This window comes from Staurois parvus, unplaced genomic scaffold, assembly GCF_062004578.1.
Source record: "Staurois parvus isolate SC_StPar_1 unplaced genomic scaffold, SC_StPar_1.0 ptg001181l, whole genome shotgun sequence".
Lineage (NCBI taxonomy): Eukaryota > Metazoa > Chordata > Amphibia > Anura > Ranidae > Staurois > Staurois parvus.
Window position 1 is genome coordinate 2133836 of NW_028318977.1, and position 23225 is coordinate 2157060.

At 44.4% G+C, this 23225-nt stretch overlaps 1 protein-coding gene across 1 annotated transcript in view; it reads right to left on the reverse strand.

The window, feature by feature from the left end:
* The window catches only part of LOC149438564 (tyrosine-protein kinase Src42A-like), an 84738-nt gene that overhangs the window by 9744 nt on the left and 51769 nt on the right, over positions 1-23225 (reverse strand). Inside the window, exons 6-8 of the mRNA XM_089659691.1 lie at positions 15988-16043; positions 14483-14636; positions 10949-11080 (exon numbers count right to left, since the gene is read on the reverse strand). Coding sequence (XP_089515817.1) covers positions 10949-11080; positions 14483-14636; positions 15988-16043 — 342 coding nt within the window. The remainder of the gene's footprint in view (positions 1-10948; positions 11081-14482; positions 14637-15987; positions 16044-23225) is intronic.

A 23225-nucleotide genomic window follows, 5' to 3' on the forward strand; every position in this document is an offset into this window, starting at 1 on the left:
TGATATCCATATCAGGCCATCATCAAGGGTAAGGGTCTGGAATATATTTTTTATGGGGAATCCCCCACGCTATTTCTTTTCAGAGGGTTCCCCTGTTAACCGCTATATAAAACCCTCATCCACGATAAGGATCTGGTATAGAAAAATAGAATTCCTGACTGCTTTGTGTACAAACTGAAGTAAGTGGCTGGGAGCTGCTATTTGCCAACACTTTAAACAGCATTTTTAAAATAAATGTGTTGCTGTAGTCAGGAGTGTAGTTACAATTTGTGCTGCCCTAGTCAACACAAAAAATCTGTCCCCAACCAAGTTCCCCCCCGTTCCTGTCCCCTGTCAACCACATTTCCCCCAGCACCCACTGCCCACCAGCCCCCTCACCTGCAACCCCACAGCCCCTGCGAACCCCCCAGAGAGAGACTCCCTTCTTATGGGCAAGTCTCATGGGCACTCCAATGGGTCCCATCTCTCCACTCTGCCACCCAGCCACGATGTACAAGAGAACCGGTATGCATTCTTCTGGGGGGCAGTGCTCCCCTCACTCCACTCTGCCACCCAGCCTGGTGCCCCAGCGTCCCTTCTTCCAGGGAGTGGCGCCATCCCCCTCAATTATGCCACCTAGGCAAACACCTTGTTTGCCTCACGGCAAATATGCCCCTAGGTTGTGTACAGCATTTTGGATACTGAAAGTGAGGTAGGTATGGGACATTCATTGGGTTTCCTGCCAGGTATAAAAATGCACACATTCGGTCTTAAGTTGCACATTAAAACTAAAAAAAAAAGTTAGTGTCTGTATCTCTTATGTGTTTATCAAGTAAAAGGGAATCCATTGGGAATGGTCTTTACTTTGCCTGCCCAAAGATGGAAACATATTAGCAGGTTTTATAATGATGACTTTATAATATTCTTGCCAGCTACTGGAAAATCTCAGCTGTTGCTCTCCTTTGTCAGCTCGAGAGCTGGAGGCCACTAGGCTCTCTGCCAGAAGAAGGTTACTGGAAATTCTCTGATACATAAGAGGCTCTTAAGGCTAAAAAGCCTGTTCTGGAATTTAAAACCTTTCTGAATTTCTTAAACAGAAGTGGTGTGTGGAAATCCCGGCTGCACCTGCATATCCGTGTTGACTAATCACAAATAACTGATATTACAATACAATTTTTGCAGGAAACATTGGAGAAGAATATGCTTGGGTCCTTGAGAACCAACATTGAGCTTACTGCTGGTAATGCAGATAGCCTTACTATAGCATCTGGTATACATGAAAGCGAGCACTAAGGGGGCACCTGAGAGGCAGTACTAAAGAGACATCTGGGAGTGAGCACTGAGGGAACATCTCCGAGTGAGCATTGAGGGGACATCTCTGCGTGAGCACTGGGGGGACATCTCCAAATGAGCATTGAGGGGACATCTCCAAATGAGCATTGAGGGGACATCTCCGCATGAGCATTGAGGGGACATCTCCAAATGAGCATTGAGGGGACATCTCCGAGCGAGCGCTGAGGGGACATCTCCGAGCGAGCGCTGAGGGGACATCTCCGAGCGAGCGCTGAAGGGACATCTCCGAGCGAGCGCTGAGGGGACATCTCCGAGCGAGCACTGAGGGGACATCTCCAAATGAGCATTGAGGAGACATCTCCAAATGAGCATTGAGGAGACATCTCCAAATGAGCATTGAGGGGACATCTCCGAATGAGCATTGAGGGGACATCTCCGAGTGAGCGCTGAGGGGACAACTGGGAGTGAGCGCTGAGGGGACATCTCCGAGTGAGCGCTGAGGGGACATCTCCGCGTGAGCGCTGAGGGAACATCTCCACGTGAGCGCTGAGGGGACATCTCCGCGTGAGCATTGAGGAGACATCTCCAAATGAGCATTGAGGGGACATCTCCGAGTGAGCGCTGAGGGGACAACTGGGAGTGAGCACTGAGGGGACATCTCCGAGTGAGCACTGAGGGGACATCTCCGAGTGAGCATTGAGGGGACATCTCCGAGTGAGCACTGAGGGGACATTTCCGAGTGAGCACTGAGGGGACATTTCCGAGTGAGCACTGAAGGGACATTTCCGAGGAGACATTTCCGAGTGAGCACTGAGGGGACATTTCCGAGTGAGCACTGAAGGGACATTTCCGAGTGAGCAATGAGGGGACATCTCTGAGTGAGCAATGAGGGGACATCTCCGAGTGAGCATTGAGAGGACATCTGACAGGCAGGACTGTGGGGACATCTTACAGAATTAGCTGTCAGGACCTGGTTTAACTGTTGGTGGCACTGTTGTTCCCTGGGTGGAAAGTTGTAGTTCCAGTGTCCACTAGCAGGTGTCTCCCAACAGCCAGCAGGTTCTAGTAATCAGTGTCCACCTGATGCTGGCTACTGGGAGGATATTTAAGCCCCTCTTCTGGTTTTGATTTGTTTGCTTTGCTAAGTATGATGCTGTTGCCATTTATCTTGCTTCTGCTCCTGATCTTGGTCCTAATCTTGCTCTAGCCCTGTAACCTGTTCCTGATCTCAGTCCTGATTCAACCCATCCTTGCTTCTCTGGTAGACCCTATGACCTGTGCTCCTCATCTTGTGCACTCACTGGGCCACTTTATTAGGTCCACCTTGCTACTGTCGAGAAAATCTCCCCCACACCATGACACCACTAGCCTGAACTGTTGGTACATGACAGGATGGATCCATGCTTTTATGTTGTTTGTGCCAAATTATGACCCTACCAGCTGAAATCCAGACTCATCAGGCAACGTTTTCCCAATCTTCTATTGCCCAATTTTGGTGAGCCTGTGCGAATTGTAGGCTCCATTTCCTGTTCTTAGCTGACAGGTTTAACGCCCAGTGTGGTCTTCTGCTGCTGTAGCCCATCTGCTCTAAGATTTGACATGTTGTGTGTTCAGAGATGGTATTCTGCATACCTTGGTTGTTGGATTTGGTTATTTGTGTTACTGTTGCCTTTCTATAATCTGGAACCAGTCTGCCCATTCTCCTCTAAACTCTAACATCAACAAGGCATTTTCCTCCACACAACTGCCGCTCATATTTTCTCTTTTTTGGACCATTCTCTGTACACCCTAGAGATTGTTGTGCGTGAAAATCCCAGTAGATCAGCAGTTTTTTAAATGCTCAGACCAGTCCGTCTGGCACCAACAACCATGACGCATTCAAAGTCACTTAAATACCCTTTCTTCCTCATTCTGATGCTCATTTTGAACTTCAGCAAGTCATCTTTACCACGTCTAGATGCCTAAATGCATTGTGTTGCTGCCGTGTGATTGGCTGATCAGCAATTTGTGTTACCAAGCAAACAGGTGGACATAATAAAGTGGCCGGTAAGTGTATATCCACTTAAAGTAGAACTATAGGCAAAACTTTATTGTTAACTTTGGATAACTACTGTCCCCATTGGAAAATTTCCCCTCTATTACTTTTATAGGGACAACCCAAAATTTGGGATTTTCTTTTACTTTCACTTTTAATGATAATGGGGTAAACAGGACAAATAGAGAGGTTGAATCTCCCTAACATGGGCACAGGCAGCAAAAAAACTCTGACAAGCTTTCTAATCCTTCTTAACTCTATCCAAAACTAAATAAAAACTTTGCCTTTAGTTATACTTTAAGCTCTGTTACCTCCTTCATAGCCAGGCCATTTTTTGCTATTCGGCACTGCGCTACTTTAATTGTCAATTGCTCAGTCATGCAACACTGTACTCAAATGTATTTATTTCAGGTACTTATGTAGCATCGTCAAGTGCTTTACATATATATTGTACATTCACATCAGTCCCTAACCCTCAAGGGGTGTACAATCTAAGGTCCCTAACTCAAACTCATACATACACATACTAGGGCCAATTTAGAGAGGAGCCAGTTAACCGACCAGCATGTCTTTGGAGTGTGGGAGAAAACCCACACAGGCACAGGGAGAACATGCAAACTCCAGGCAGGTGGTGCTATGGTTGTGATTTAAACTAGTGACCCTAGTACTGCCAGGCAGAAGTGTAACCATTTAGCCACTGTGCTACTCAAATAAAATGTATCATTTTTCTTTAACCCAAATAGAGCTTTCTTTTGGTGGTATTTGATCACCACTGGGTTTGTTAATTTTTTATTATATAAAAGACAGAAAATTAAAAAATATATTTTTGTTTTACTTTTTGCTATAAAACATATCCCATAAAAAATTCTTCATAAATTTTAAGCCAAAATGTGTTCTGGTACATGTATTTGGTAAAAAACAAATTTATTATTATTATTATACAGTATTTATAAAGCGCCAATAGTTCGCTCAGCGCTGTACATTACAAAGGGAGACAGAACATGTGACAGAACAATACCAATACAATGCAAAACATGAGGGGATCAAGGGCCCTGCTCTTTCGAGCTTACAATCTAGGATGATTGATTTGTGTGAAAGTTATAGCCTCTATAAACTATGAGATATCCAGTATATACTGGAATTTACGCAGCTTATAGAGGGACTGTGGTAGTGCAGTGGGTAATCTCACACTAACTGATATCACCAGTGACAGTAATACAGTGATTAGTGCAAATACTATACACTTTCAAAGTACTGACACTGGCTGGGAAGGGGTTAACATTTAGGGGCAATCAAAGGTTTAACTGTGTGCCTTACAATGTGTCATGTGTGCTGCTTTTACTAAGGGTTGTGTTTGTTTTTTTACCCCTGCTTTGAAGGGAGAGAAAAAACAGGCACATTGCTGCTCTCTGTATAGAGCCTTGTACTCTCAGTAAACAAAAGTGGATATATTGTACACATACATATATTGTATATAGTTTGCTAGGTTTCCTGTTACTTAGACATTTTGGTTATATGGTTGTTGTTCACTTGTATCTTCATGTTTGGTTGCTCCTTGTTTTGTGTGCAGATGTCTTTTGTTTTATTAATACATTTTATTCACTATATATATTCTGGTCTCAGTTCCTAAGTGTAGCCACGCAGGTCTGGCCATCTCTGCTACAGAATTCCTGACATGAGCACTGACTGTAAATCTGAAAGCCAGCATGAAAAGTGATTTATGATTGCCAAAACTAAGTGTACATCTGAGTATCAGAAATCTAAGGGCCAGCACTGGGGAGATATCCGAGAGGCAGCACTGAGGAAACATCTGAGAGGCAGCACTGAGGCGACATCTGAGTGAGCATTGAGTGGACATCTGAGTGCTAGAACTGAGAGAATGTCTGAGAGTTAAGCATTGTGGGGACATCCAAGATCCAGCACTGAGGGGACAACTTGAGGGTGAGCATTGAGGGGACATCTAAGAGGCAACATTGAGAAGGCATCTTAGAGTAAGCACTGAGGGAACATCTGAGAGTCAACACAGAGAGGACATCAGAGAGATGCTTTGCTGAAGGGACACCTGAGAGGCAGCACTAAGGGAGCATCTGGGAGGTAGCAGTGATGACATCCAAGAGGCAGCACTGAGATGACATTTGAGATGCAGCACTGAGGGGACATACTGTATGAATGCTAGCAATAAGGAGACATATGAGAGCCAGCCCTATGGAGACATCTGAGAGGAATCCCTGAGGAGAAATCTGAGAAGCACTGGGAAGACATCTAAGAGGCAGCACTAAGGGGACATCTGAGAGACAGCACAGAGGGCACCTTATAATCTGAGAGGCAGCACTGAGAGGACATCTAAGAGGTAGCACTAAGGGGACATCTGAGAAGCGGCACTGGGGAGAAATCAGAGAGGCAACACTGAGGGGACATCTGAGAGGTAGCACTGAGGGCACATCTGAGAGGTAGCACTGAGGGCACATCTGAGAGGTAGCACTGAGGGCACATCTGAGAGGCAGCAATGAGGGGTCATCTGAGAGGCAGCACTGAGGGGACATCTGAGAGGCAGCAATGAGGGGGTATCTATCTGAGAAGCAGTGCTGAGGAGGCATCAGAGAGGCAGCATTGAGGGAACATCTGAGCAAGGATTGAGTGGACATCTGAGCAGTAGCACTGAAGAAACATCTGAGAGCTAGCACTGTGGTGATATCAAAGATCTAGCATTGAGGGGACAACTGAGGATAAGCATTGAGGGGCCATATGACATGTAGCGCTAAGAGGCAGCATTGAGAAGGCATCTGAGAGCTAGCACTAAAGGGATATCTGAGAGGTAACACTCAGAGGACGTCTGAAAGGCAGCACGGAGGGGACATATGAAATCTAGCACTGAGGCAAACTCTTATAGGCAGAGGTCATCTAATAGGCAGCATGGAGGGGAGATCTGAAATGTAGCCCTGAGGGGACATCAGAGAACCAGCACTGTGGAGACATCTGAGCGGCAACATTGAGGGCACACCTGAGAGTCAACACAGAGGGGACATCAGAGAACCAGTGCTAAAGAGACATCTGAGAGGCAGTGTTAAGGAGACACCTGAGAGGCATTTGGGAGGCAGCAGTGGGATGACATATGAATGCTAGCATTAAGGAGACATATGGCAGTCCTCTGAGAGGCAGCACTGTGAAGAAATCTGAGAGGCAGCACTAAGGAGGCATCAGAGAGGCAGCATTGAGGGGACATCTGAGTGAGTAATGTGTGGACATCTGAACGGTAGCATCAAAGGAACGTTAGAGAGATAGCAGTGTGGGGACATCTAAGATCCAGCAATGAGGGGACAACTGAGGGTGAGCACTGAGAGGACATCTGCGAGACAGCACTGAGAGGACATTTGAGAGGCAACCATGAAGTGACATCTGAAAACCAGCACTGAAAGAACATCTAAAAGCTAACACTTTGGGGACATCTGGGGCTCCTGGAAAGTGTCATAAAAATACTTAAATATTAGAGATAGAGATGAGCGAATTTCTCAAAAATTCGATTCGGCTGATTCGGCGAATTCCAGTGTGAAATTCGATTCGATGTGAATTTCTTCGCTACGAAGATGACTTATAAAAAGGGTTTCTAGGCTTCAGAGAGCCTTTAAATTAGTGCAGAACACTGTACCTTTAATTTAAATGCCCTTGGAGATGAGGAAAGAGAAGGAGAAGGAGAAGGATGAGAAGAAGGAGAAGGATGAGGAGAAGGAGAAGGATGAGAAGAAGGATAAGGAGAAGGAGAAGGATGAGAAGAAGGAGAAGGAGAAGGATGAGGAGAAGGAGAAGGATGAGAAGAAGGATAAGGAGAAGGAGAAGGAGAAGGATGAGAAGAAGGAGAAGGAGAAGGATGAGAAGAAGGAGAAGGATGAGAAGAAGGAGAAGGATGAGAAGAAAGAGAAGGATGAGAAGGAGAAGGATGAGAAGAAGGAGAAGGAGAAGGATGAGAAGAAGGAGAAGGATGAGAAGAAGGAGAAGGATGAGAAGAAGGATGAGAAGAAGGAGAAGGATGAGAAGAAGGAGAAGGATGAGAAGAAGGATGAGAAGAAGGATGAGAAGAAGGAGAAGGATGAGAAGAAGGAGAAGGAGAAGGATGAGAAGGAGAAGGATGAGAAGAAGGAGAAGGATGAGAAGAAGGAGAAGGAGAAGGATGAGAAGAAGGAGAAGGATGAGAAGAAGGATGAGAAGAAGGAGAAGGATGAGAAGAAGGAGAAGGATGAGAAGAAGGAGAAGGATGAGAAGAAGGATGAGAAGAAGGAGAAGGATGAGAAGAAGGAGAAGGATGAGAAGGAGAAGGATGAGAAGACGGAGAAGGAGAAGCAGAAGGAGAAGGATGAGAAGAAGGAAAAGGAGAAGGATGAGAAGATGGAGAAGGAGAAGGATGAGAAGATGGAGAAGGAGAAGGATGAGAAGAAGGAGAAGGATGAGAAGAAGGAGAAGGAGAAGGATGAGAAGAAGGAGAAGGATGAGAAGAAGGAGAAGGAGAAGGATGAGGAGAAGGAGAAGGATGAGAAGAAGGAGAAGGATGAGAAGAAGGAGAAGGAGAAGGAGAAGCAGAAGGAGAAGGATGAGAAGAAGGAAAAGGAGAAGGATGAGAAGATGGAGAAGGAGAAGGATGAGAAGAAGGAGAAGGATGAGAAGAAGGAGAAGGAGAAGGATGAGAAGATGGAGAAGGAGAAGGATGAGAAGAAGGAGAAGGAGAAGGATGAGAAGAAGGAGAAGGAGAAGGATGAGAAGAAGGAGAAGGATGAGAAGAAGGAGAAGGATGAGAAGAAGGAGAAGGAGAAGGATGAGAAGAAGGAGAAGGAGAAGGATGAGAAGAAGGAGAAGGATGAGAAGAAGGAGAAGGAGAAGGATGAGAAGAAGGAGAAGGAGAAGGATGAGAAGAAGGAGAAGGATGAGAAGAAGAAGGATGAGAAGAAGGATGAGAAGAAGGATGAGAAGAAGGATGAGAAGAAGGAGAAGGATGAGAAGAAGGACAGTTCTGTGACAGTTTCTGTCTATTTCTGACAGTTCTGGGACATTCACTCCATACAGCTGTTTCAACCGCTGTATGGAGGGAATGTCATGGAACTGTCAGAAATAGACTATTTATGACAGTTCTGGGACTGTCCTTCCATACAGCGGTTGAAACATTGTATCTATTTTTTTCCATAAATGACATTCTGCAAATACACTTAGAGGAGCGCTGCAGATACACTTTTTGCCGCCGGCTTGGAATTAATCTTATTTTCATCCTACTTCTTCTTCTTCATCCTCATCCTCATAAGAAGAAAAAGAAGAAGTAGGATGAAAATAAGAATAATTCCAAGCCGGCAAAAAGTGTATCTGCAGCGCTCCTCTAAGTGTATCTGCAGAATGTCATTTATGGAAAAAAATAGATACAATGTTTCAACCGCTGTATGGAGTGAATGTCCCAGAACTGTCATAAATAGTCTATTTCTGACAGTTCTGGGACATTCACTCCATACAGCTGTTTCAACCGCTGTATGGAGGGAATGTCATAGAACTGTCAGAAATAGACTATTAATGACAGTTCTGGGACTGTCCTTCCATACAGCGGTTGAAACATTGTATCTATTTGTTTCCATAAATGGATCCATTTATGGAAACAAATAGATACAATGTTTCAACCGCTGTATGGAAGGACAGTCCCAGAACTGTCATTAATAGTCTATTTCTGACAGTTCTATGACATTCCCTCCATACAGCGGTTGAAACAGCTGTATGGAGTGAATGTCCCAGAACTGTCAGAAATAGACTATTTATGACAGTTCTGGGACATTCCCTCCATACAGCGGTTTCCGGCAAAAAGTGTATGTGCTGAGTTCCTCTATTCTGCAGATACACTTAGAGGAGCTCTGCAGATACACTTAGAGGAGCTCTGCACATACACTTTTTGCCAGCTTGGAATTATTCTTATTTTCATCCTACTTCTTCTTCTTCTTCATCCTCATCCTCATCCTCTTCTTCTTCTTCTGAGGATGAGGATGAAGAAGAAGAAGAAGAAGAAGAAGTAGGATGAAAATAAGATTAATTCCAAGCCGGCAAAAAGTGTATGTGCAGAGCTCCTCTAAGTGTATCTGCAGAGCTCCTCTAAGTGTATCTGCAGAATAGAGGAACTCTGCACATACACTTTTTGCCGGCTTGCAATTATTCTTATTTTCATCCTACTTCTTCTTCTTCTTCTTCTTCTTCTTCTTCATCCTCTTCTTCTTCTTCTGAGGATGAGGATAAAGAAGAAGCAGAAGAAGAAGAAGTAGGATGAAAATAAGATTAATTCCAAACAGGCAAAAAGTGTATGTGCAGAGCTCCTCTAAGTGTATCTGCAGAATAGAGGAACTCTGCACATACACTTTTTGCCGGCTTGGAATTATTCTTATTTTCATCCTACTGCTTCTTCTTCTTCTTCATCCTCATCCTCAGAAGAAGAGGATGAGGATGAGGATGAAGAAGAAGAAGAAGAAGAAGAAGTAGGATGAAAAGAAGAATAATTCCAAGCCGGCAAAAAGTGTATGTGCAGAGTTCCTCTATTTCTGACAGTTCTCTCACAGCTTCTTCACATGTACAGCGGTTGAAACATCTGTATCCTAAATAGAAACTAATAGATACAATGTTTCAACCGCTAAACATGTGTTCCTTCTGTCAGAGAACTGTCAGAAATAGCGGAGCTCACTGCAGGGACACTTTTGCCGGCTGATCGGGAAATGTTCGATTCGCGCACCCGAAGTAGGCAAAATTTCGGTTTCGCCGCGAATCGAATATTTCCTGAAATTCGACTCGAATTCCGGTTCGCCTGGTTCGATTCGCTCATCTCTAATTAGAGACACAGAGGGTGTCAGGCATCATGAGTCCCACTTTAACGGCACTGGCCCATTTCAGCCACTCTTATAGCATACTTCATTTACATCAGTATCAATTTACTGCACAATTGTCAAAATTCTTTCTGGAGTAAATTGAGAAATGTCAGAAGACAATTCATATACCTATGAAAGGTCTGTGTTGCAAAGATTCTGTCTTTTAAAGGTATTTTACCTCTTGACTCTTTTTGTTTCTGCTTCCTACATGCCACCTGTCCTGACCTTCCGCTTATTCCTTGAATACGTTTTTTCTTACTGTCTGCCCTTACATTCAGCTCTCTATGATCTACAACCCACCCTTACCTTCAACCCACTCTGACCTACAACCCATCCTACCTTCAACATACCCTGACCTGCAACCCACTTTTACCTTAAACCTGCCCCTACCTCCAGCCTGCTTTGACCTTCAACCTATTCTGATCACCAGCCCTTCTTGACCTCTAGTAGACCCTTACCTTCTATCTACCCTGACCAACAGCCCACCCTTAACTCCAGCCTACTCTGACCTCATTGATAATCTGACCTGGTCCTCTCTGAGCTGTCAACACCAAAGAAGTCCTGAATGTCACATGCTATTATCTGTCTGCAGGATAACATCTGCACCACCAGAAGCTGTAGAGAAGACCAGGCACTGCAAGAGTCTGTTCCTCAGTGAGAGACTTCTGCTGCCTATTGGATTAATGTCTATGCTTGGCAAATCCCCAATGCAGTGCCACTGCCACCAGCCACTGCCACCAGCCATGTCACACAAAGTAGGGATGCTTACCTGGAAAAGGTAATTTGCCATAGGACATTATTTCTCCCAGCAGAACCCCGAAGGACCAGATGTCAGATTTGCAACTGTATTTCTGGTGCTGGAAGACCTCCGGGGCCGTCCATTTGATGGGAATCTGAGCACCTGTTAACGAGAAGACAGTTATCAAACTTAGCTGGAGAAATCAAAACAGAAAATTTCCCCTTGTCACAGTGCTGTAATAAACACTTGTCTATACATTAAAGTTTTAAAAAATATATATCTCTCAGCAATGTGCTTCAAAAACATGCTTTGCGACCTGCCAGCTTCTGAACTCCAAAGCCTGCGTAACACTTTAAAAAAATTGGTCGTATTTGTGAGGAAAAAAGTTAACCAAAGAAAACTCTATATGATACTGCAGATTCAATACTGTTTCCCACATTTTATCAATGGGCTGCAATATGCAAAACAAAGTATAGAAGTAATGGAGAGTAGATAACAATATTAGAAATATATCGGTGGAAAAAATTAATGAAGGGTCTACATGACTGGGGTGGGAAGTAGCCCCCAGACAGATATTAACTGCTGATATAGAAGCAATATGCCTTACTTGATGGGTGGTCGAGGGTCAGGTAGTGGGTTAGAGTTAACTGTGGGGCAACTGGGAATTAATTTCACAAGGTCCCTTGTTTACTGTTGATAACAGATATGGATTTTTACATGAATGTCATGGCAGCTTGGAGGGTTAGCAGGTCTTTGGGATGCAGTGGAAAGGTGATATGGTTACAAAGAGGGGAGCCCATCTGGTGGTACGGTGCTCCCCCATTAGTGCCAGTTGGTTCCTTGGGAAGACAGAAATTGTCAATTCTGAAGCAGTCCTTGAACCAGTGGGATGCACCTGGGGACAAGGGTAGATTTCAGTCAAGCTTTTTGCACTAAGTTGTAGACATGTGCAGTCAACTTTGTCCACTGCAGGTGCAGGGCTCGACAACAGTGGCATTACAAGGGGAAAGGAAGTCAAGAGAAAGCCTATTCCTCTATGGTTTTCTGGATCACAGGGGATGCTTCCACCCCATGTTACTTCAGCAGCCATCTTGGAGCCTGGCTCCGAGGCTTGGTGCACATTTGGCTTGTAGGTAGTGTAGGGACAGGTTACCCATCTGACCTGGACAGTGATTATGAGTAGTGATGGGCTGAACACCCCCACTGTTCAATTTGCGGTCGAACATTCGCACCTACCTAAAGTTTGCAAACTTTGAACAGGGACAATTTACTGAGTGGCAACTTACTAAATCTGAGTATGCGGTATTTTAGTAGTGAAACATTCATTCATGGTTCAGCTGTCAGTGGGGTTCCCCGCTGAAAGCTAAATATCAAAAGAATTGTTGGCCTTGCCCAACAATTAAAAAACAAAACAAAAACAACAGCATGGGGTGCCCCCCTCCCATCTATACGAAGCCCTTCTAGTCTGGTATGGATTTTGAGGGGAACCCCCCATGCCAAAATTTAAAAAAAAGGCGTAGGTGCCCCCCCCAAATCCATACCAGACCCTTATGTAAGCATGCAGCCCAGCAGGAAAGGGGGGGGGCGATGAGCGAGGACTCCTCCCCCTCCTAAACCATGCCAGGCCACATGCCCTCAACATATGGGGGGGTTCTTCGGGGCAAGGGGAACACCTTAGCCCCATGTTGATGGGGGACAGGGGTTTTTTCCCCATAATCCTGGCCGGTGGTTGTGGGGGTCTGCGGGCAAGGGGCAGGAAATATGGAAGGCTCCTTTAACAAGGGGGCTCCCAAATCCCACCCCCCATGTGACTGAGTATGGGGTACATGGAACCTCATTCACAAAAAAAAAATGTGTATTATAAAAAGTTAAAAAAATGTCCCCTGAAGTAGATCCAACATCAATCATGATGCCTACCCCCACCGCTGACCCAAATAAAGAAATCCTTTCCTCCCTCGACGCTGGCTCCCGCCGTCTGACAGCTGCTCCACAGTGACAGTTCTTAAAGCGGAATTCCAGTGAAAATAAAAAAAAAAATAAAAGTCAGCAGCTACAAAAACTGTAGCTGCTGACTTTAAAAAAAAGGACACTTACCTGTCCCTTGATCCTGCAGTGCCCCCTCCCCACAGCCCGTTTTACCGGCCACCCTGTGTTCCCAGAACTTTCAGGGTGAGCACCTGGCTGTGACAGCTTGTGGCTCTACAGCCAGGTGCTCACTGAGAATGTGCGAGTAGTGCTGCACTTTTTGAATGCTCCCGTAGTCTTCTGGGACCTGTCATGTGTCCCAGAAGACTATAGGTCGGGAGGGGGAAGGACAACTTCCGCTTCCAATCGCCTAGGCGATCACAGCTGAAATTGGGAGTGGGTACCTGTCAATTTTGAGTACCCGCTCCTCCCTCCGCTCCCCAATGGTGGCAATCCTTAACAGGGAGTGTGGGACCAGTCCTTAGGGTGATGATGTCACAAGGGGCAGGATCACCCCGCCCCTTGAGTCATCATCATGCCCTGTGCTTTGGCCAATCACAATGCACTGTCAGGGTTCGAACATGCAGCCCATCATTAATTAGGAGCAGGGAGAGGTTCCATACGACTAGGGAAAGGATAGGGACACGCCATCCTTCTAGAGACCTCCCCACTTGGGTTGGGGCCAGCCAGGCCACGTTCCGTCCCTCAGGATGCTGTTGGCACATAAAAGACCTACTCTATTACACATTGCATACACACTTACAATCCGTGAGGCATCCTGGTCTGGTACCTTCATGCCAGGTTTGTTGTGAAGTACTGAATTCTACATGACCAGGGGACTAAAGATGGCTTGTTAGTCCCACTAAACCAATACCTACACCCCATACTTAACCCAAGTAACCACACTGACAACAAATGGAGTTAATGGCCCAAAACCAGCCTGTTATTACAACTATCAATAAATCGCATTTTTAAATAACAGAAAACACAGTATAAACATACACTCTTTCAAGGTCCCACTAGGCATCAAGAAAAACGAATATCTGCATCCTGCTTAACTAGGCCTTCAGCCACAACATCACCGACTCGGAGACATCACCACAGATACCCCCACCAGAACAACTGGAAGCCGTACCTCAGACGGGTTCCTACAAAATGCCTTTTCTTGTCCCCACATTAACCAACAAGGACCTTGCACCCCGCCGGATGTCCCCCAGCACCAATATGGCACAACCACCAGCTAGACAAACCATAAAACAACGGGCGGGTGGGAGGGAAGTTTGCCTTGTAAAAACTCTCTTCAGACTGAAAAACTTTGCCCATATCAACCCCCTTTAACCCCTGTCATCCTGGCCCTTCGTTCAGGTCTTCTTTTCTTCTTACTCTGGGCTTTCCTTTAATTAAAGTTCTGTTTCCTGAAACCTCAGGCTGTGTTTACTGTCCCACCACCACATTGCACCTCCTTCCAAGTTGACACCAAAAGCCCCTTTTGATAATCAACAGTCATTTTCTGATCTATTGGTACATTTTTTTTCTAGAAAAAAAATTCTAGGCCGGAGAAAAAGCAAACAGTTCTAGGCTGGGTGTCACTTCAGTTACCTGCAGAGATGGCGATGGAAGAACTCTCCATGAAACGGGCCAGTCCAAAGTCTCCTATCTTACAGGACATCATGGCGGACAGAAGGATGTTCTCTGAGCGCAGATCCCGATGCACACATCCAATTTGTTCCATGTAGGCCATTCCCTGTGAGATCTGGGGAGAGGAGTTCAGCAAACTATGGTCACATCTTCCTGATATTCACTACGGCCATGTAAGGTTCAGTGGCCATGTGCCAAGACCTAGCAAACTCAAGATAGGTTACTAAGATAAGGTGATAAAAAAAGGTGAAATGTGATTGGCTGTACTTTGTATAGTAAATGCTATTCACCCTAAAGTACCCCACACACCGAATAATCAATCGGTCTATCCATTTTCATCCTGATGAATCAGGTCCTGCATAGAGTGGACTATTCATGGATTCACCATTGATGGAAACTGCTAAAGGGGACTCTTGGACGCTCTAATAACTCATTTCTGCATGCCGAGCTCTGTTGCCTATCCTCAGAGATCAGCGGGATTGGGCTGATAAGAGTTCATCTTAGAGAATCAATTCACTCAAAAGGGATGTTCTCAGTGTTCCATGTATGCTGTAGAGTTGAACCCCCTGATATCCTCAGGGACTCTTGGTGAGTCGAGATCTGTGCACTTTACGCTACATTTACAGCATTGAAGAAGGTTCCCATCATCCCTGCACTGTATCCCAAGGTCTGTACATCCTCTATGTCCATTATGAAGGGTCCCCACCATCTCTGCACTGAGCTCCAGGGTCTGCACGCCTGCTATGCACATTATGAGGGGTTCCCACCATCCTTGTGCTGAGTTCCCAGGTGTGTACACCCACTGTGCCCATTATGAGGTGTTCCCACCATCACTGTGCTGAGCTCCCAGGTGTCTACACCCACTGTGCCCATTATGAGGGGTTCTCACCATCCTTGTGCTGAATTCCGGGTCTGTACACCTGCTGTACCCTTTAGGAGGGGTTCCCACCATCCCTGTGCTGAGTTCCCAGGTTTGTACACCCGCTGTGCCCATTATGAGGGGTTCCCACCATCCCTGTGCTGAGTTCCCGGGTCTGTACACCTACTCTGCCCATTATGAGGGGTTCCCACTATCCTTGTGCTGAGTTCCCGGGTCTACACGCCTGCTATGTCCATTATGAAGGGTTCCCACCATCCCTGTGCTGAGTTCCTTGGCCTGTACACCAGCTGTGCCCATGATGAGGGGTTCCCACCATCCCTGTGCTGAGTTCCCGGGTTTGTACACCTGCTGTGCCCATTATGAGGGGTTCCCACCAGGGGCGGCCTGACAACTCATGGGGCCCCCGGGCAATAGGGAATCATGGGGCCCCTGTGTCCTTGCCCAAACTCAAAAAAGCCTATGAAAAAGGTACCAGGGGCATCTCATGGGGCCCCCTACTGCCCCTGGGCCCTCGGGCAGTGCCCGAGTTTCCAAATGGTCAGTCCGCCCCTGGTTCCCACCACCCCTGTACTGATAGCGTGCTTACCTGTACTGCAAAGTCCACCAGCTGGGGAAACTCCAAATTTCGCAACTTCTGGTGCTCTGCCAAAAGAAAAGAGAGATGGAGGATGAAGATATTGATCTTTCACTATATGTTAGTAGCAGGTCCAAACTAAAGAAGAATAGGATGCCACCAGGGGAATGCTGGGAGCTATACCCGAGGTGTACTATACTACACTACACCAATCAGCCATATGTTTATGACCACTAAATAGTAAAGTGATACCACTGATTATCCCATTACAATGGGTGGGCTATACTGGGCAGTAAAGTAAACATGTTGTCCCTGAAGCTTATGTGTTGAAAGAAGAAAAAAATGGACATCACAATATGTTGTGCATGGGGCTTGGGGCTTCCCATGCTGACCTGTGTCCATTGCCAAAAGTGCCTACAATGGGCATGTGAGCATCAGAATTTGAGCCAGGAGCAATGGAAGAAGGTGGTCTGGTCTGATGAATCACAAATCCCTTTAACCCCTTGGCGCCGGTGCCTCCGGCCCTTTAAGTGTTTCAGAAGCCAGGAGGCGGGGCGGGGTTTAGGGTTGTCACAGCGGTCACATGATCGGGAAAGGTTCCGATCGAAAGAGGAGATCGGGACCTTTCCGTGAGTACTGGACATGTGTGCTGGGAGCGCACATATGTTCTTTTATAATAGAACGCAAATGTGCGGCCGCTCGGCGTCTAGGGCCAGATCCCGGGAGGCCGCACATTTGTGTTCGGCCGGCGTGAAGAGGTTAAGGGCCTATTAATTGGTTTGTGTGAAAATTAGAGCATCTACAAACTATGGGATATATACTGGAATTTTTATTATTTTGTTTACTACTAATGGCAGTGATCAGCAACTTATAGTAGAATGGCGATAGTGCGGATGGCAATCTGACACTAACTTCCACTGGGTAGGAACTGACATCACCAGTGACACTAATACAGCCATCAGTGATAATTCTATACACTGTCACTGTGCTAATGACACTGTGCTGGGAAGGGGCTAGCATCTCGGGATAATCCCTGATGTGCAGGGAGAAGATGTACAGAGCCCTGTGTTGTTTATCAACACAGGGCTCTGGGCTGTGATTGGACACAGCCGATCAGCAGGCCCTGGCCATAAATCATTGGCCGGGACCTGGTGACAAACTCTCTGTGTGTCTAATCACAGCCGGGTCAGTCGGTGAGGGTGCCTGCTTCCTGAACCTGGAAGCAGGGAGTGACGTACAGGTACGTTGCTGTGCCTGTAGACGTTGCCCGTGTGCAGTACAATGCAGCCGGGTGGTCCAGAAGTGGTCATTTTTTGCGTCACGGTGCTGTGTTATTTTAACTGAGACTTGCACGGTCATGCAGCGCTGCACCCAAATAAAATTTACGTCCTTTTTTCCCCACGCATTGAGCTTTCTTTCGATGGTATTTGATCGCCTATGCTACAAAAAAAAGACCGACAATTTTGAGAAAAAAGCAATAGTTTTGACTTTTTACTATTAAAAATGTCCAGTAAAAAAAAACAAAAAAACTAATTTCCTCATAAATGTAGGCCAAAATGTATTCCGCTCCATGTCTTTGCTAAAAAAAAATCCCAATCTGTGTAAATTAATTGGTTTACGTGAAAGTTATAGCGTCTACAAATGGCGGTATAGATACTGGATACAAGCATACTATAGTGAAGCGCTATATACCATAAAAAATATTTTAAAGTGCAACAATGTGCATCAATATATGGTGCCAAACCTATGTGATCGTAGGTCTTATTAAATTATCAAAACTTATATAATAAATACATAAAAACCACTCAAATAAATCACAGTCAAAGTGATACGTGAAAAAAAATGTGACCAAATTAAGTGTATTTACAGTGGGGCAAAAAAGTATTTAGTCAGCCACCAATTGTGCAAGTTCTCCCACTTAAAAAGATGAGAGAGGCCTGTAATTGGCATCATAGGTAGACCTCAACTATGAGAGACAAAATGAGAAAAAAAATCCAGACAATCACATTGGCTGATCTGGAAAGAATTTATTTGCAAATTATGGTGGAAAATAAGTATTTGGTCAATATGAAAAGTTCATCTCAATACTTTGTTATATATCCTTTGTTGGCAATGACAGAGGTCAAACGTTTCCTGTAAGTCTTCACAAGGTTGGCACACACTGTTGCTGGTATGTTGTCCCATCCTCCATGCAGATCTCCTCTAGAGCAGTGATGTTTTGGGGCTGTCGCTGGGCAACACAGACTTTCAACTCCCTCCAAAGGTTTTCTATGGGGTTGAGATCTGGAGACTGGCTAGGCCGCTCCAGGACCTTGAAATGCTTCTTACGAAGCCACTCCTTCGTTGCCCGGGCGGTATGTTTGGGATCATTGTCATGTTGGAAGACCCAGCCACGTTTCATCTTCAATGCCCTTGCTGATGGAAGGAGGTTTGCACTCAAAATCTCACGATACATGGCCCCATTCATTCTGTCCTGTACATGGATCAGTCGTCCTGGTCCCTTTGCGGAGAAACAGCCCCAAAGCATGATGTTGCCACCCCCATGCTTCACAGTAGGTATGGTGTTCTTTGGATGCAACTCAGCATTCTCTCTCCTCCAAACACGACGAGTTGTGTTTCTACCAAACCGTTCTATTTTGGTTTCATCTGACCATATGACATTCTCCCAATCCTCTTCTGGATCATCCAAATGCTCTCTAGCAAACTTCAGACGGGCCCGGACATGTACTGGCTTAAGCGGGGGGACACGTCTGGCACTGCAGGATCTGAGTCCCTGGCAGCGTAGTGTGTTACTGATGGTAGCCTTTGTTACGTTGGTCCCAGCTCTCTGCAGGTCATTCACTAGGTCCCCCCGTGTGGTCCTGGGATTTTTTCTCACCGTTCTTGTGATCATTTTGACCCCACGGGGTGAGATCTTGCGTGGAGCCCCAGATCGAGGGAGATTATCAGTGGTCTTGTATGTCTTCCATTTTCTAATTATTGCTCCCACAGTTGATTTGTTCACACCAAGCTGCTTGCCTATTGCAGATTCAGTCTTCCCAGCCTGGTGCAGGTCTACAATTTGTTTTTGGTGTCCTTTGACAGCTCTTTGGTCTTCACCATAGTGGAGTTTGGAGTGTGACTGTTTGAGGTTGTGGACAGGTGTCTTTTATACTGATAACAAGTTCAAACAGGTGCCAATGATACAGGTAATGAGTGCAGGACAGAGGAGCCTCTTAAAGAAGAAGGTACAGGTCTGTGAGAGCCAGAAATCTTGCTTGTTTGTAGGTGACCAAATACTTATTTTCCACCATAATTTGCAAATAAATTCTTTCCAGATCAGCCAATGTGATTGTCTGGATTTGTTTTCTCATTTTGTCTCTCATAGTTGAGGTCTACCTATGATGCCAATTACAGACCTCTCTCATCTTTGTAAGTGGGAGAACTTGCACAATTGGTGGCTGACTAAATACTTTTTTGCCCCACTGTATCAAATATACACATATATTACACTCTGCAATAAATGTGTGCAATAAATAATTTCAATATTGCACCTTTTCACAATATTCTCATTTTCTGAGATTGTGGATTTGGGGTTTTCATGAGCTGTAAGCCATAATCATCACAATTATGACAAATCACGGCTTGAACTATCTTGCTTTGCATGTAATAAGTCTATCTCATATATTAGTTTCACCTTTTAAGTTAGTGCACTGAAATAAATGAACTTTTCACAATATTCTAATTTTTAGAGTTTCACTTGTATATATATATATATATATATATTTATTGAAATATATTTTTAAATATATTGAATATGGCCAAAATTGTAGTATTTCAAAATATATTTCGATATATTTGGGAAGAATATTTAAAAAATATATTTAATATATATATTTTTTTTTCCATGTGTGTCACAAGCACCGTTGAAAGACAAAAAGCTTTAAAAATGGATATATATCGTTTAATATTTAGTTTTATCATTCTCTTTTTTTTGTATTCCGGCATCTCTTTAAGTGGAAACACTTCAAGCTGCAAAAACCTGAAGTGCAGCATTCTTAAGGTGAAAAGAACATTCACATCTGAATGGAGGAATGCAGTGTATGTGTGGATTGTGGGATGGTGGCAAAAAAGGCCCTGAAGGAGTCATTGTGATAGATGTCACAGAAGGGAAAGTTCGATTGAGGAGCAAGAGCCCATTAGATATGTGACATCATGACAACGTGTCACCTCCACCTGTGTCGGATTTAAAGATAAATTCCTGCTGATATTGGTGGCACCACATAGGAAGTGAGGGAAAAACAAAAACGGGGGCACAGACAGAAATAAAAATCCAACGGTGGTTCTAACTTTCTCCTACTCTATTAAAGAAAAGCCAGTAGTCAGTATAGCAGGAAGTGAAGGGAAATGTCTCCAACAAAGCCCCATATAGCAGTAAAAACCAGACAGGAGTTCCAGTCTTGTCCCCCCATTCAAAACTCAAAAAAACATTTGCTTCCACATACATTTTAACCTCTTCAAGTCCGGACACTTTCACCCCCTTCCTGTCCAGGCCGATTTTCAGCTTTCAGCGCTATCACACTTTGAGTGACAATTGCGCGGTCATGCAACACTGTACCTATATGACATTTTTTAGCATTTTTTTGAGACAGATAAAGCTTTATTTTGGTGGTATTTATTCACCACTGGGATTTTTTATTTTTTTGCTATATAAGTGAACAAGTCCAAACACTGGAAAAAAAAGTGTTTTTCTTATAAAATTGTGCAAATAAATAATCTTTCTTCATAAATCTTGGCCAAAATATATTCCGCTATCTAGCATTTATAGGTAAAGTTGGTCCAGGGAATATCCGATTGCCTCTCGGGGGATCAGGAAGGAATTTTTTAATTTTTTTTTAATGGTTGAACTGGATGGACTTTTGTCTTTTTTCAGCCAGAATAACTATGTAACTATCTTTTAGTAAAAAACAAAAATAACCCAACTTTTTTTTAAACAAAAATTATAATTTTTAAAAAATTTTCTTTTCAATTTTTTTTTATATTATTTATTTTTTTTTTAACATACTGTCACCCTAGCAGTACAGTGTCACCATAATGACTGTACTACTTGTGGGGGAGTGATGAAGATTTTTTTTCTTTTTTTACACTGATTGCTTTTACACCCATAAAGGCTGTAAAAGCAATAATTTCTCCTTCTCTCTGGCTGCATTCCTGCAGCCATTGAGAAATACTGTGTGAGCTGTGATTGGTCACAGCTTGTCATATGGTACAAGGCTGTTGTGAATAGCCCTGTACCATGTGACCTCGGTGATCATTCACAGATTTCACACGTAGTAAGCAATGATGTCAGAAGTGACATCTTGCTTACTACTATTCATGTGATCACTGATTGGCCAATCAGTGACCACATGAATCGGGACCTCATACAGAGGTCCCGTACAGTGATAGGTGTTCTGGACACAGCGGGCACCGATCGCATGCACAGGCAATGGATGCGGGGGACGGGAAGAGGTTAATTGCTAACTGGCCCTGAATTCATTCATCTCTAGCCATTTGCCAACCACAATGCATATCAGGGGCAGACTGACCATTTGAGAACTCGGGCACTGCCCGAGGGCCCAAGGTCAGTAGGGGGCCCCATGAAATGCCCCTGGTACCTTTTATAGGCTTTTTTTGAGTGTGGGCAAGGACACAGGGGCCCCATGATCCCCTATTGCCCGGGGTCCCCATGAGTTGTCAGTCTGCCCCTGATGCACATATAAACATTGTGGTTTGCAAGTGCTTTGCCGAGGTTATGGTTGAAGAAATCAGCCATATCCCCCCAGTATCTTTTGTTTTTCAGCTGGTGGACAGCTTTCTTATGAACGTAGTCCAGGGGGCTCATTAGCCACTAGATTGATTTCAGTAGCGTTGGGAGGGGACATTTTCTCGGGCTTACCCGATTCATTACCATTTCAATCGGTGTGCCCGAGAAATGATACGATGGTGCGGTCGGCTGCTCACAGAGGCAATGAGAGACTCTATTGTCTCTGATCGCCTCTATGGTCATGATGTCATGACGTCACTTCTGGTCTGGGGCGGATGTAAACAATTTTTCAATTTTTTTTTTAAGGAAAAGATCAAAAATTGTTTTTTTCATCTTTTGCTTTTTAAGGTACAGGAGAGATCTGGGGTCTTTTTGACCCCAGATTTCTCCATAAAGAGGACCTGTCATACATATTTCTATTACAAGGGATGTTTGTATTCGTTGTAATAGGACTAAAAGAGATTTAAAAAAAATAAAGGGACAGTGTGAAAATATATATATTTTTTTAAATTAACACGCCCCCAACCCTCATAGAAGTGAACGCAGACGTACGTCATGCACACATATGTAAATGGTGCTCGCAGCACACATGTGAGATATCTCCATGAATGTTAGACTGAGAGCTGTAATTCTAAGCTTCCTCTGTAACTCTAAACAAGTAATCGTTAAAAATGTTTAAAGCATCACCTATGGAGATTTATATGTACTATAGTTTGTTGGCAATTTTATAGTGCGACATGTTAGGTGTCTATTTACTTGCCGTAACATCATCTTTCATATTTTACAAAAAAATTGTGGTATATATTGTGTTTTTTTTTTTAATCCATTAAAGTGTATTTTTTCCCCAAAAATTGTGTCTAAAAAAACCATTGCACAAATACCATGTGACATAAAAAAAATTGCAATAATCACCATTTCATTTTCTAGCGTCTTTGCAAAAAAAAAAAAAAGTATATATATATATATATATATATATATATATAAAATGTTTGGGGGTTATTTTCATAGCAAAAAATACTGATTTCCACTTGAAAACAAAAAGAGCCAGAAAATGCTTGGTCTTCCAGTGACTAGTAGATATTGTGCTCGGTGGGTTTTATTTGAACTTATGCAACAACATTTTTGGATGACCCCTTAGGTGTAGTAGGCACGACTCCTCCAGACTGAAGGTTTGAAGGCTCATTTACACCAGTGTGCTGAGCAGGGACGGACTGACAACTCATGGGGTCCCCAGGCAATAGGGGATCATAGGGCCCCTGTGTCCTCACCCACACTCAAACCACACCCAAAAAAGCATATGAAAGGTACCAGGGGCATCTCATGGGGCCCCCTACTGACCCCGAGCGCTCGGGCAGTGCCCAAGTGTCCGAATGGTCAGTCTGCCCCTGGTGCTGAGATACCATGAGCATTGCCATAATGTGCATTGGGGGCATTGTTGCAATGTGGTGTAAGGTATTCCAGAGGT